The 15,667-nt window shown below is 42.3% G+C and overlaps 1 protein-coding gene across 2 annotated transcripts; it reads left to right on the top strand.

Moving 5' to 3' along the window:
* The first annotated feature begins 6,936 nt into the window (after positions 1 to 6,936).
* On the top strand, positions 6,937 to 15,463 carry LOC119968131 (gap junction alpha-4 protein-like). Of its 2 annotated transcripts, XM_038801172.1 has the most exons (3): positions 6,937 to 6,957; positions 7,708 to 8,040; positions 12,256 to 15,463. In XM_038801172.1, the coding sequence occupies exon 3, from the start codon at positions 12,272 to 12,274 to the stop codon at positions 13,343 to 13,345; it is 1,074 nt and encodes a 357-aa protein (XP_038657100.1). In that variant the 5' UTR covers positions 6,937 to 6,957; positions 7,708 to 8,040; positions 12,256 to 12,271; the 3' UTR covers positions 13,346 to 15,463. The 2 variants fall into 2 exon arrangements, with proteins under 2 accessions (XP_038657100.1, XP_038657099.1); XM_038801171.1 differs by lacking the exon at positions 6,937 to 6,957 and having other exon boundaries at positions 7,272 to 8,040.
* Positions 15,464 to 15,667: the final 204 nt, after the last annotated feature.

Below are 15,667 nucleotides of genomic sequence, written 5' to 3'. Positions count from 1 at the left end.
GGGAATATGCATCCCCCATGTTGAAACATCTACCACGTTATTAATCAAGAACCTATCTCTCTGTCTTAATTTGACCTCCACTGCTTTCTGCGGCAAAGAGTTCCACAGATTCACCACCCTCTGGCTGAAGAAATTCCTCCTCATCTCTGTTTTGAAGGATCGTCCCTTTAGTCTGAGATGGTGTTCTCTGCTTCTAGTTTTTCCTACAAGTGGAAACACCCTCTACACGTCCATTCTATCCAGGCCTTGAAGAGGCATATCAATGCCTCAGGGTCGAGGATGAGTTGCTTCCACTCTGGTGAGGAGGATGTGGAAACTATCACATTAGTTGGTGCCTATACAAGAGATAGGGAGGGAAGAGAATGGGATAGGGTTGGGGTGGAAGCGAACATAGCTGAATGTTTCATCAAAGTTATTTGCAATGATCGACGGAAGTGCGTTTGTGTTGAGAGTTTCTTGCTTTTTTATAATGGCTTCGAGTTTCTGTCAGTGCCAGTCGCTTAAAATCAGCCAAACAAGCATAAAAGATCAATCTTTAGGACAATTTACGCTGCGCACATACCCAGTTTTCACGATCTTTAATGCTACTTTATAAACATCCCATTGAAAAATGTCAAATTTCAACTGATTGCACCGTTTGCAACCACTTATTTATTTGGGCAAGGACACTAACAAACATATTTTTTTATATGCACCCCCCTCCCCCGGCTGGTTCTGCGAAGGGAGCTTGCAATTGCAGGAAGGATATTCGCTCTGGGTTCCCACCCTCCTGACCTGGTAGGCCCCTTCTGACAGGGGCGCCCTCCCTTAAGGCCTGGTAACCTGTGGATTTCCTTCCCCTTCCCCCCACATCCTGGGATATCCCTGGAGATCCAGATTTCCACTTCATGAATACTCAGGCCTTCCCTCTCCTCCCCGCCTGGATCCTGGATCCCTGACTTACTCTTCAAATCCCAGAAAGTCGTCCCAGGAAGCATCTTGCTCTGCCAATTCGAACCACTGCAGCATTGTTCCTGGAAGGGGTGGAGAGATGCCGATCAATCAAGATGTGTCTTCCACTTGAGTTTGGGTCCCAGCTATTGCCAGTCAATGCTCATTCAAATATAAAATGGTAGCAGGGCTTTTGGAGATCGCAGGGACGTGTTCCCTCACCAACCCTTTGTATGGTTGGGGCCAAGCCTCGGCCATCCTAAAACTCCTGCCACTTAATTTACTAGGAAACTTACTTATGTACCCAAATGAAACTAGTACACGGTTCTGTAAAGTTTGCTAAAGTTGATAAGACCATAAGACACAGGAGCAGAATTCGGCAACTCGGCCCATCGAGTCTGCTCCGCCATTCAATCATGGCTGATATTTTTCTCATCTCCATTCTCCTGCCTTCTCCCCATAACCTCTTATCCCCTTATTAATCAAAAACCTATCTCTCTGTCTTAAAGACACTCAGCGATTTGGCCTCCACAGCCTTCTGCGGCAAGGAGTTCCACAGATTCACCACCCGCTGGCTAAAGAAATTCCTTCTCATCTCTGTTTTAAAGGATCATCCCTTTAGTCTGAGATGGTGTCCTCTGCTTCTAGTTTTTCCTACAAGTGGAAATATCCTCTCCACGTCCACTCTATCCAGGCCTCGCAGTATCCTATAAATTTCAATAAGATCCCCCTTCATCTTTCTAAACTCCAATGAGTACAAACCAAGAGTCCTCAAACGTTCCTCATACGACAAGTTCTTCATTCCAGGGATCATTCTTGTGAACATCCTCTGCACCCTTTCCAAGGCCAACACATCCTTCCTTAGATACAGGACCCAAAACTGCTCACAATACTCCAAATGGGGTCTGACCAGAGCCTTATACAGCCTCAGGAGTACATACCTCGTCTTGTATTCTAGCCCTCTTGACATGAATGCTAACATTGCATTTGCCTTCCAAAATGCCGACTGAACCTACACGTTAACCTTAAATGATCGTGAAAAAGGACTTCCAAGTCCTTTTATGCTTCTGATGTCCTAAGCATTTCCCCATTTAGAAAATAGTCTATACCTAAATTCCTCCTTCCAAAGTGCATAACCTCACACTTTTCCACATTGTATTTCATTTGCCATTTCATTGCCCATTCTCCTAGCTTTTCCAAATCTATCTGCAGCCCTCTTGCTTCCTCAATACTATCTGTCCCTCGACAGATCTTTGTATCAACTGCAAATGTAACAACATTGCCTTCAGTTCCTTCTTCCAGATCATTAATGTATATTGTGAAAAGTTGTGGTCCCAGCACAGACCCCTGAGGCACACTGTAGCAATCTGGGATGGCCACTTTCAGTATATAAAATGGACACTCACAGAGCCTTTAGGGAAATATGGACAATACTAAGCAACAAGCAGGCACAGAGCCTGAATGTATATTTGGAAGGCAGTCTGCAGACGGAATCAAAACTCTGGGTCGATTTACATATTGATGGCCCATCTCCGGGAAACAAAGAATGAGTACTCAGGTAGCCGATACTGTTCCAGACAACCCGGCGCCACTACCCCAACAAGAAGACACAAACAAAGCAAGGCCAACGGCCACTTAGGACATGCCCAGCCATCAAGACACCCGCCCCTTTATTGGTTTAGATCAATGGCAGTGATCAAGAAGCTTCCCAATTAATTGGGACCAAGTTTAAGGCCCGCCTAAAAGCGCGCAAAGCACGTCCAAGTATAAGAAGGAACCCCCGCCAAAGGTTCGCTCTCTTGGATTTGGCTCTCAAGCGGAGAGACCCATCCACCAGCATCACCAGAAGCAAGTAAGTTCAAGGTCAACACTCGCTACCAGACGGATGACCTTAGCTGTACTCCTGTTACCTCTTTGAACCTAACAGCCTCAGATCCGAAAAATGGCCATTGTTCCTCTGACCTAAGTGGGCCCCCGAAGTTAAGTATAGATGTTAGTGATAGATATAGTTTAGCCCAGGGGTGGGCAAACTACGGCCCGCAGGCCGCATGCGGCCCGCCAAAGGTCTTTATGCGGCCCACCAAGTCATTTTTTTAAAAAAAATTGTTTACAAAAAATTTTTTTTTTTAAGGTTAATGGGGGGGCTGTTGGGTTACTTACTGGTATAGGGTGGATACGTTGACTTGAGTAGGGTGATTATTGCTCGGCACAACATCGAGGGCCGAAGGGCCTGTTCTGTGCTGTACTGTTCTATGTTCTATGTTCTATATGAGGCGCCCAGAATCATAACCGGGTGAAGTAATTATTTTACTTAATATACTATGCGGCCCTTTAAAATTGTGAATTTCTGAATGTGGCCCTTGCACGGAAAAGTTTGCCCACCCCTGGTTTAGCCTATAGTGTTATTGTGCATGAGTAGATCTTACTGTGTGTAAATAAATAGTATTGACTTTGAACTAACTAACTGGTGTATTGGCTCTTTGATCGGTATTCGGGTTGAACCTTGTGGCGGTATCGAGAGATACCTGCCGACTCTGAAAGTATACACATAATTAGGATTAAGAAAGGCCACCTTATTAACCGACATATTTATAGCAAGTAAACAGAGTAACAACACCACTGGTCACCGGCTGCCATCCTGAAAAAGACCCCTTTATTCCCACTCTTTGCCTTCTGCCAGTCAGCCAATCCTCTAGCCATGCCAGGATCTTACCCTTAACACCATGGGATTTTAATTTATTTAACAGTCTCCAATGCGGCACCTTGTCAAAGACTTTTGGAAATCTAAAGTCATTTTAATCTATTTAAAACCAGGTGACCCACAGATGACAGGCTGATACATTTTTTAATATAAGAGACAAAAAGTAATGTTCTACTAGGTTAGGTGAATTGGTTACGATAAATTAGCCCTAGGTGGGGTTACAGGGATAGGGTGGGGTTTTGGCCTAGGTAGGGCACTGTTTCAGAGGGCCGGTGCAGACTTGATGGTCCAAATGGCCTCCTTCTGCAATGTTGGCTTTCTATGATTATTCTATTATGATTTCTAATGGAAAATAAGGAAACGCTGAGTGAATTGAACATCTGGCTTCCCTGCAGAGAACATGAGTAACTTCCCAGAAATAAGCGTGAATCAGAAGGTGAACAGAACGGAAGAAAGTAAGCAATTACAATCGTCAGAGAATCTAAGAAATTAATTAACCTTTGCATGCCTTTCGCATTTTGGGAAGTTACCACCACTGGAAAAGTGAATTATCCAATATAGATTTTCAGCTCCGTGAAGGAATACCACTGGTGATTCCGGTGACACCACGTTACTTCAAACATCATTCGCTCGAGCCTCTCCACAAGCAAATGCATTCCTGAAAGACTCCAAATCAGACAACAAAGTGATTTGACCATTTCTTGGTTCCTTATGCACAGGGATACTGATGGCGTTCACAAGGACATGCCACCATCGAAATCACCAACTCACCAACCCAACAAGAAAGACATTCAACCATGATAATTGATGGGTTTTGGACTCATACATATGAGTTGGACTTATTGTTTAATGATCACTGTTATCATGACTTGTACAGAGCATCACTTATCTACCTGTCTTTTTGTTCAATTCTCTTTAACAGTGTACAGAAAATATGTAACACGAAAAAGGGGGGATGTGGTGATATGCATCACTGTAGATACACAAGGGGTTAATGTAAGTACACGTAGACTAGCTAGACACTAGAGGGAGCACCAGAGGCATGACACACAGACACTCAACCAATAGGTCAGTAAGATAGGACACAACCAATGGCCATTCACGTTATACACAGAGGTGACACCACCACAGGGGGGCATTACACCAACCCATATATAAAGTACACAGCACACATGATCTTTCTCTTTCCAGTGGAGACACTCAGTGAGTACAGACACAGGGTTGATTCAACATCACACCCACCACGTGGATTGTAGTAGACTGGTTCGTCAGTCTGAGTAGCTATAGAAGGATTAACAGTAGAGGCGAATCCGAGTAGGAGAATTGTTAATAGTTTAATAAACGTGTTGAAATTATCTCCACGTCTAAACCTTCCTTTGTCAGAGTGAAAATCAAGGAAGCAGCTTATGCTACGCCAAGAGCAGAACAAGACAGTCGCAGCAATGATAAACATCTGACTATTCAACGGCACTTTGCCAGGTTTCTTTACACTCTGTAGTTTTTTTAAAATAATCTTTATTGTCACAAGTAGGCTTACATTAACACTGCCATGAAGTTACTGTGAAAAGCCCCAGTTGCCACATTCCGGCAACTGCACGGGTACACAGAGGGAGAATTCAGAATGTCCAAATTATCTAACAGCAAGTCTTTCAGGACTTGTGGGAGAAAACCAGAGCACCCGGAGGAAACCCACACAGACACAGGGAGAACATGCAGACTCCGCACAGACAGTGACCCAAGCGAGGAATCGAACTTAGGATCCTGCCGCTGTGAAGCAACAGTGCTACCGTTCCGCCAGAAGTTTCACCCCGCTGAGGCCATATTTAAGAGTTTTCCTGCTGCCAAGCTGAAGCTGAACCTCTGGAACCCTCTGCCCTGGAGAGCATTTGAGGCAGAGTGACTAAAATAGTTTTCAGGCAGAGGTCGATAGATTCTTGACTAACAGAGGAGTCAAAGGTGACTGTTATAGAACAGTACAGCACAGAACAGGCCCTTCGGCCCTCGATATTGTGCCGAGCAATGATCACCCTACTCAAACCCACGTATCCACCCTATACTCGTAACCCAACAACCCCCCCTTAACCTTACTTTTTAGGACACTACGGGCAATTTAGCATGGCCAATCCACCTAATCCGCACATCTTTGGACTGTGGGAGGAAACCGGAGCACCCGGAGGAAACCCACGCACACACGGGGAGGACGTGCAGACTCCGCACAGACAGTGACCCAGCCAGGAATCGAACCTGGGACCCTGGAGCTGTGAAGCATTTATGCTAACCACCATGCTACTGTGCTGCCCCTGTTGTTAGGTGGGAATGTAGAGTTGAGATCAGCCATGATCTTATTGAATGGCGAAGCAGACTCAAGTAACCAACTGGTTTACTCCTGCTCCTAATTGATATGCTTGTCTGTAAATATATTCTATCACTCTGTCTGCTTTGGCTGGTTCATTTTGTGCTTGTGATGAGAGAAACAAGTTTGAACGGAATCTTAAACCATAACTTCACTTCAGAAAACCAGCATGCATTCAAGTGCAATTTGCGTGCAGATGACCATTAGTACCCAAAGCGGAAGCTTTACCTAATAGCCCATTAATGGAGCCAAATGTCTCAAGACATTTGAACTGCATAAGGAGATATTAGGATAGGTTACAAAAGGCTTGGTCAACTGTATATGCTTTAAAGACTTTTTTAAAATAAATTTACAGTACAGTACCCAATTCATTTTTTCAAATTAAGGGGCAATATAGTGTGGCCAATCCACCACCCTGCACATCTTTGGGTTATGGCGGTGAAACCCACGCAGATACAGGGAGAATGTGCAAACTCCACATGGACAGTGACCCAGAGCCGGGATCTGCTTTAAAGACTTTAACGGAGGAGAGAGAGAGAGACAGAGAGGCGAGAGATTTACAGGGGGGTAATTCTGAAACTTTACTGGGAGGCATCAAGTTAGCTTGGGCACTAATACACTTCTGCAGATTGGACTAATAATCTCATACAACCCTGCATGTGCTCTTGGCATCTAACAACAAGAGCAACATCTGCACTCAAGATTACCTTCTTTAGATGCAAATAAAGCACTGACTTGGTTACCTCAGCAACAGCAGTCAAACCTGGAAAATGGCCCACATCTCAAAAAAACACACTGATCAATAAGCAACATAGAACATCCACTGAGTTGCAAATGTATACACAGACAGTTAAGAACATATACACCGGCGTGCTTTTAGAATCTTTAGTGCTTGAACTAGGAGGTGTCATCAGTTGGACCAATTGACCCTCAGCAATTGGACGTTATTCTTGGATTATGAGCACTCTCACTGGTATTTTTTAAATTTTGCCATCTACATCTGTTCCCACAACTTCACTCATACAATCTAAAATCTCAGGCTATTTTAAGTCCTGCTATTTTTAAGCCATGAGAATACAGCATTGTGTCCATCAGTTAAAACATTCTAAACAAACTTCAACTAACCACACATGGTAAGGCAAGGCAAACTGTCGATCTGAGGAAGGGGTTAATTCCTTAGGAGTCCAGGGCAAGATCTATCTGTGGATTCTATTTTCCTGCCATTGGGACATGACCAACTATTCATCAGATAGTTTATGTTTTCATGGCTCTATAAAAACCCAGGAAAAATCAAGGATGAGAAAGGATCATTTAACACTTGGACATTCAACAATCCTCTTCCCCTAATTCTCCAAATCATTAACCTTTTCTTCCCAGTTCACCAACCACAGTTGATCTGAATTAATCATCCCTACCTCAATATAGCTCCCAATCCTCATGAGATTTTTTTTGGAGCACTTTGGTAAATGTGAACACTTTCTCTGGCTCTTCATCTTTGGAAGCTGTAGCCTTAGTGTTTTCACATTGCCAGCGGTTAAACTCAGAAAGCAAGAGGCTGCCTTATGATCGGAATGACCTCCCTCAACTCAGCAACTCGCTTCCCACCCCCAGTCAAGACCGAAAGCAAATGAGTAAGGAGTCCCTCTCCAACAAAGAACACTGGATTCCAGAACAAAGGATTAAAAGGCTCCGTAATATTTGCCATCAAACTTTATTTTTTCAGGAGTTGCTTGCTCAGAGGCAGACGGCTGAAGCTACAGGATTTACAGTTAATGCTGCTGGAGCTGTCATCCCGAGAGAAGTAGGCAGAGGCTGTTAATGGTGGTGATTTCCTTCCTGTCGCTGGAAGCAGTCAGCATACAGGACTCATACATTCCTGCTCAACTACATCTTCCGTTAAAAACAATATAACTTGTGATTCTGCAGCAGACATCAGTGGTGACGTTGAAGGAGGTCTCCCTTTAAATGTTTTGACTCTGAGAAAGTGGAACATTACAATCCTGAAGGACGGGTGTCACGTTACAGCGTCCTGACTCTTTATTTAAACTTACTGTTGGTAAGTTTTTGAATTCTACTCCCTGTTAAATTAGTGGATGAAGGATGGCGTGTTCAACCGGGCAGAATATCATTACGGTGTTACAGAACAACCTGAAATAAATTCTATGAGATGGAAGAAATTAATTATTGTGTCTCCACAGGGTTGAAAGTTCAGGTGTTCTCGTAGTTTTAAAAAGGTTTCCCTTGTACAGTAAATGGGTAAAGGTTGCTACTGTGTTTTCTTTTTGCATTTGATTGACAGATAAAGAGCTAAATAGAAGCTATAACACTGCTTTTTCAATTTCTGTTTTCATTGCTGAAGTATTTTGAAGGCATTTGTTGTCATTGTAAGATCCAAATTCTTTTGTCAGGATTTTTCTTTTGTGCCTTGAAACTGAATCCAGAACAGGGAACACGATTGTTTACATTTTCAGACCCTCTTGCGGGTGGGGGTGTCTCAGAGTTGTTCAGATTTAAACATTTTCTCCTTGTTTTGATCATTGACTAATACACTCTTTTTGTTGATGTATAATACCTTAACGGAAATTTCTGCCCCATGATAACATCAAGTGGTCAGTTCTATTTTTCAGTTAGTTCCTTGAAGGATATGCACATTAACAAGCGATTCCTGAATGTGTGTCAGTTTGGTTGGGGGCGGGGTGTTTACCTGGGTGGGTGTCCATTTAGGAATTCGCAGGGATGAGCCGTCATCTGGAATTTGAAAAAACAGACCCTTAAAACACTAAGTGTCAGATGAACCATCCTGAGCAAAGGATAGCTCAGCTATCCGCACTGTTATAGATACCAATCAGAACAAATATGGGAAAGATCGGATGTTAAATCATCGAGTTTACAGCATTCCTCTATTGCCAGGTTAACTCTGCCCAGGTGTCATCAGGCACCATCTTAGTCACCATTACAGTGAAGAAATATTAATGATCACTCCTATGTGCTATTTTATTCGCTTGTGAGCCATATGCCAATGGCTTCTGACTCGGTACAAAGGAAAAAGTGACTAACCGCTTGGCAAATTTACCATTGCCATTTGTTCAGATTAAACAATGCTCTTCCTGACAGCCATATGCAGGGCTTCACAAATCCATCTGTTTTACAGCATGGTCTGGGAAGAGGAGATATTGAGTGGATAATATTCACCTGGCACAGCGAGCTGTGTACTGAGGACCACAAACCATCCTCATGTAATTTTACAAAGGGAGCTCAATTAATAATTCTTTCATCGCATAGCACACAATATGCTGGGAGCGAACCTGGGTCATTGGGAATAGCTCAGTATATACAGTACCAGCAATTATTAAAGGACTGCTCGTTGACTTTATGCTGGCTCTATTTTTTTTGCCAGTCGCTCCAACTCAAAATCATATATCGCAAACTAAGCCCAGCAACGAAAAGCAGCCCTCTGTGGAGGAGAGGGCCATTCAGCAGTAAAGTCTGACTATTTTTGAGACTGTTTCCCTTGAAGCAGAAACTGTTCGCCTTTGCCGTTCATGCACGTTGTTGGACAACCTTTCCTTCACCTCAAGATTGTTGGAATCTTTCTGAGCTTTACACACTATCTGTTGTATGTGGGGCTCGGGGTAGACCGCAAGTCTCCAATCCCCAAAAGAACAAGACTTTTCACTAAATTATCTATAGTTCCAATCACAATCTTATTGCACCATGGGGTAAATCACTCTGCCATATTGTAGCATTCTTTGTTGAGGACCTCATGTTTCTTCATTAATCCTTTGAGAAAGGCAGTAAAATTCTTTGAAGCAGAAAGAGAACCAAAGATTATTGTGTTTATTCTGATAGCTCCGTCCTTTAGTACCCTTCTGGTTCTCAGTTACATGAGCTGGAGTTGTTCGCCATTGACCAGAGAAGGTTAAGGAAAGATTTGAAAGAGATGTTCAAAATCATGTAGGGTTTTGATAGTGTAAATAAGGAGCCATTATTTTCAGTGTTGGTCCCAAAGAGTGCAGATTTAAGGCAACTGACAAAAGAACCAGAGGCTTTATGGAACAGCAAGTTGTTATTTCTGGAAAGCACTCTCTGCAAGGGTCATGGGAGTAGATGCACTAATAACCCACAAGGGGATTGGATGAACTTTTGAAATGAAAAAAAAACATGGGGCTATGGGAAAGAGCAGAAACAGACACAATGGGCCAAATTGCCTACAGTTTGGTATCATTCAATGATTGCATAATGATAACCTAGTTTCATGGTCATGTCGTTTGAATCACATGCTGCAGATCAATCATGCATTCAGAGGGTTTACACAAGCAACACATTATTGAGAATCAACAGAATCAAACTTTCACTGCAGGGAGCTGCCTGAGGATTATTGCTCCAACTCCACCATCTTGCTCCATCAAAATCTAAAGCCTTTTACAGCCAAGTCCAAAGATGGGGAGGGAGCTGGGGGTATAGGGTGGGGGAGCAGGCCTAGCTAGGATGTGCTTTCAGAGGGTTGGTGCAGACTTGATGGGTCGAATGGCCTCCTTCTGCAATGTAGGAATACTATGATTCAATGTTATGCTGAACTTATACAAGATACGACACTAATTAGACCTCAGCAGGAGTACAGTTCTGGGCACCATACTGTAGGAAGGATGTGAACACATTGGTGAGAGTGCAGAACAGGTTCACAAGAATGGTTCCAGGAATGAGGATCTTCAGTTATAAAGATAGACTAGGGAGATTGGGAGTGTTCTCTTCTGAGAGAAGAAGGCTAGGAGGCGATTTGAGAGAAATATTCAAAACCTTGAGGGGGCAGGACAGAGTAGATAGGGAGCGAGCACAGATTCCAAGTGATTTGCAAAAGAAGCAAATGTGATGTGGGAAAAACACTTTGTCAAATAACGATTGGCTCAGGTCTGGAATGCACTGCCTGGAAGTGTGGTGGAGGAAAGTTCATTTAAGGCATTCAAGAGGGCATTAGATGATTACTTAAATAGAAACAATGAGCTGGGGTATGGGGATAAGGCAGGGGAATGGCACTAAGCCATGATGCTCGTTTGGAGAGCCAGTGGAGACACATTGGGCCAAATGGCCTCCTTCTGCGTCATAATAATTCTGTGATACATTTCATCTTCTCCTAGCACTTCTGACATTAGAATACCATACGGAACTATGACTGAATGTCACATCCCGGGCAATAAGAAAATCAAAACTTTCATCTGATCATATAACAGAAATGTGAAAGAATTTTTACTCTCTAAAATTCTCTCAAATATTTTGAATTAGAAATTTTCCATCAAGCTTAATGAATTACATTTAAAAAAGGATACAATTATACATTTTTTTACATATACAAATAACTGTGAGTGGAGATTCTAAAAAGGCTATGGAATTTTCATCAATCAATGGAATGTAGGCTTTTATCCCGAGGTTCGGAATACAAAAATCAAGTGATGCCTCTGTTGTACAAGGTTTTGTTGAGATGCCATCTGAAGTACAAAGTTCAGTTTTCTGGATGCTTGTTAGAAAAAATATAATGGTCTTAAAAGTTACAGCAGGGTTTAAAGGATTAAATTATGAAGCTAGTTGCATACTTCGAGTTTGCATTTCTTTCAGTTTAGAAGGTTGGGAGATGGTCTAATCATAGTGTGTAAAAAAGGATTCAATTGTATAGAGACTGAGAAACTATTTTGTCTAATGCAGGAACCCATGAATATTTAAAATTAGAGCTTGGTCATTTAAAGGGGTGGAACCAGGATGCATATCTTTCACACAACTGTTATTGGAAATCTGGAACTCTCTCCCCCTGATTGAAACAACTGAGGTTTCGAAGAATACATTTTTTTTTAAAGATAAAGGGGTTATGATAATACGGTTGCGGAAAAAGACACGTTAATGGAGTTGAGCTACAATGTAACCATGATTTAACTGAACAAAGGAAGAGGTTCAAGGGGCAGAACACCTATTCCTATGTTTCAAATAAAATTACAACACAGCTCTTGAATTATAAATTTAGTGATCAAAACCCTACATTAACTCCAATTGCAAAATGAGACATTCAAAAGAAATAAAAATTGGCGTGAATGCAGAAAGGACTCCTAATTCACTGGCATGCAATTCACACTAAGGCAGTGCTAATATGGGCGCCTCGGTCTAATACAACTGGCTATTAAAGGTTAAACAACCACCAATTGTGGACTACATGCTGATAGCTGAATTAACGCAAAAAAACATCGTCCATGATTGGCAAAAAAGTGACTGTTTTTATCATTGACAGGAAAGAGGTCAAGAAGATGGGAGACTGGAGTTTTTTGGAAAAACTCCTTGATGAAGTCCAGGAACACTCAACTGTGATTGGCAAGATCTGGCTCACTGTCCTCTTCATATTTCGGATTCTAATCCTGGGCACAGCTGCAGAGTATGTGTGGGGCGATGAGCAGTCGGACTTTAATTGTAACACACGACAGCCAGGTTGTGAGAATGTCTGCTACGACAAGGCTTTCCCAATCTCGCATGTCCGCTATTGGGTACTACAGATCCTCTTTGTGTCAACGCCGACTCTTATCTACTTGGGTCATGTGATGCACATAGCGCGGCAGGAAGAAAAACTGAAGCAGCAAGAGGAGGCACTGAGATCCCTGCCATGCAAAGACAGCCAAAGTGAACTCATCATGAAAGAAATTGCAAGAAAGAAGTTAAAGTACTGCATTGATGAGGCAGGAAAGGTCAAAATTAGGGGAGCACTGATGTGCACCTACACACTCAGCATTATTTTCAAGATGTCATTCGAACTGAGCTTTCTATTTGGTCAGTGGGTCTTATATGGCTTTACCATGTCTCCCATTTATGAATGTGTAAGAGAGCCCTGTCCACACAAGGTAGATTGTTTTATATCTCGCCCCACAGAAAAGACCATTTTCATTTTATTTATGTTTGTGGTAGCTCTGATATCGCTCCTGTTAAACTTTCTGGAATTGTTCCACCTCGTTGGCAAGTGTCTTATCAGGAACATTCAGACCAGCTCCAAGAAACAACACTATCGAAAACCGTCTGACTTTCCAGGAGGTCACTACATTGAAAAGGAGTCAATACCAATAGAGTATATGTACCCATCCGTGGAAGGGGCTCACGGACCTTACCAGAGCTGCAACAAGTCCTCTACTGAGCAGAATTGGACAAACTATAATACAGAGCAGATATTGGCAGGCCAAAAGGTCAATCCAATGCCACAGGGGCATTTGCAGCCATTTAACTTTTTGAGGGATGTCCCTGATAAAGTAGACCAAAGTTCAATTCAAGAACAAAGGCCTACTAGTCCAGCCAGCAGTGTAGGCAGTAAGAGAAGAGACAATGACGTTGCAATCTGATTTCAGGTGAACATCAAGTTCTGAATGAGCAATATTTAAGAATGGTTACGCTTGACAAAGCAGTATTTCAGGACTTTCAGATATAGTCAATGAGAAAAGTTGAACAAGTATCCAATATGGATTCCAACACACTTGACGTATTTCAGGTACAAGTACAAAGATGGATGCTATTCTGCTGAAGAGTGGACAAATACATGTCTCTGACCCAATTACTGTATGGAGTTATTATTACATTTGTAATTTATTTCCTACTTATTGTGAGGTTTTGGATTTCTTGGTTGATATTCTGAGATTGAACTATGCCTTTGGGCAGAATGAAAGATAGCAACAACTTTTAACAAATCAGAGTTATTCAGCACACAGAGGTTGTATTTCAATGTGTTTCTAACTAACACGGAGGTACAGTGGTTAACACTTGCTTCACAGCGCGAGGGTGCCAGGTTCGATTCCCGGCTTGGGTCATTGTCTGTGTGGAGTCTGCACATTCTCCCTGTGCCTGCGTGGGTTTCCTCAAGGTGCTCCGGTTTCCTCCCTCAAGTCCCGAAAGACATGTTGTTTGGTGAATTGGACATTCTAAATTCTCCCTCAGTGTACCCGAACAGGCGCTGGACTGTGGCGACTGGGGGATTTTCACAGCAACTTCATTACGGTGTTAATGTAAGCCTACTTCTGACAATAAGAAAGATTATTATTATGAATACACATTCCTCCAGCATGTGCCAGTGATCCTCAAGAAAAAGTTTGTCGAAAAATGTTGATGTCTTATTTGTATTTTTTCTTTTTCTTGGCATCCTTACTGTAAATATATTTCTCGTCCTCCTATTTGGGTGCCACCTGTCTGCCATTTCCTGACTGAGATGCTGGTGTGTGTGACAGCTGGTGCCAGGCTTTTATTAGTGCTGCTCTGTAATCAACCAGTAGGAGGCATACAAGAATGGATTTGATTGAGGTGCTTCAGGGAGTTCAATTTAGTACTGTACCACCCTCATCCCCATCCCCATATATTAACACACTAGAGGTGGAGAAAGCTGAGTATTTCAATCAATCAGGGATAATTCAGCATTCAGTTAAAAATAATTACTGACCAACAAATAGCAGTAGACATAAATGACGTAAAACACATCAAGCTTGGTACAAAGCTATCATCTAGTTTGCTCATCTCTTTCTAAAGTGGTGATGCATCATGTCAGGGGTCTTTCATGTCAACTCCTGAATAATGTTTTTCATGATGTGGAGATGCCGGTGTTGGACTGGGGTGAGCACAGTAAGAAGTCTTACACCAGGTTAAAGTCCAACAGGTTTGTTTTGACTCACTAGCTTTCGGAGCACTGCCCCTCCCTCAGGTGACAGCCGAAAGCTAGTGATTTGAAACAAACCTGTTGGACTTTAATCTGGTGTTGTAAGACTTCTCACAATATTTTTTCAAATACGTGCAAAATACCGCACATTTTCTATTTTATGACCTCGAGGTAGTGATCTTGAATAGAATTGGAAGAATCACACCGTACTTCTAAAGAAAATGGCAAACTATATTCTTATTTATAGATGTATTTGTTGCATCGTTTCCCTATTTATGGATTTATTTGTTGCATAATTTCAATTTGAAATGTCACCACAGGCCTCCGAAGCGCCCGTGGAAGCTCTATGGTTAAGATATAACACGCAGAAGTGAATCGCGCACAGCAGCACTTTCCTCAGCAAAGTAGTAACTTCCTGTCAACTAACGCCATTACAATGCTAGTCAGCTTCATATTCTCAGCAAAACAATACTCCATGGGTAGAATCATCCTCAATGGTAAACCTCAATGGGTGAAGGGGCCTTGTACAGGTCACCAAGAAATAAACATGGCTGCGTGCGCAATCAGACTCTCGGAATTTGAGTTAACACTTGAGAAAATTGTTTCATGTAGCTTTAGTTCACTGTGTTGTCAACATAATTCCAGCCGTTTCATAGAAATGCGGGAATTGGAGGGACAGCAGAGAACTATTAGTTCTGTAAATAATCAGGTGATTTGTTCAATTATTTGTTGAAGTGTATTGTACAAGTTGAATTTTGTTTTAAATCTTTGCCACTATGAACTGCTGACCAAAATAAAAAAATAAAAAAATTAAATGCCAGTCATGCAATTTCTGCAGTTTATTTTGTCTGGCTTTATAGCCAAAATTGTTTCAGCTTTTTTACCTGTCCATGCAATATTTCAGAGCTGAGCAACAGGACGTCTGGGTGGAGTGGATACCAGTTCCTATGGAACTGTATTTGAGACTGTCACAGTAAAATGATCCCAGAGATTGCACAGAGGCACAGTACCCTGCTCGGAGACT

The sequence above is a fragment of the Scyliorhinus canicula genome, chromosome 1 (assembly GCF_902713615.1).
Source record: "Scyliorhinus canicula chromosome 1, sScyCan1.1, whole genome shotgun sequence".
In the NCBI taxonomy this organism is placed as follows: domain Eukaryota; kingdom Metazoa; phylum Chordata; class Chondrichthyes; order Carcharhiniformes; family Scyliorhinidae; genus Scyliorhinus; species Scyliorhinus canicula.
Note: the sequence above shows the minus strand (reverse complement) of the source record. Positions and strands in the feature narration are given on the sequence as shown.

Bases quoted from the DNA above. Each gene is read 5' to 3' on its own strand.
- LOC119968131 (XM_038801172.1), top strand. From the start codon at position 12,272: ATGGGAGACTGGAGTTTTTTGGAAAAACTCCTTGATGAAGTCCAGGAA.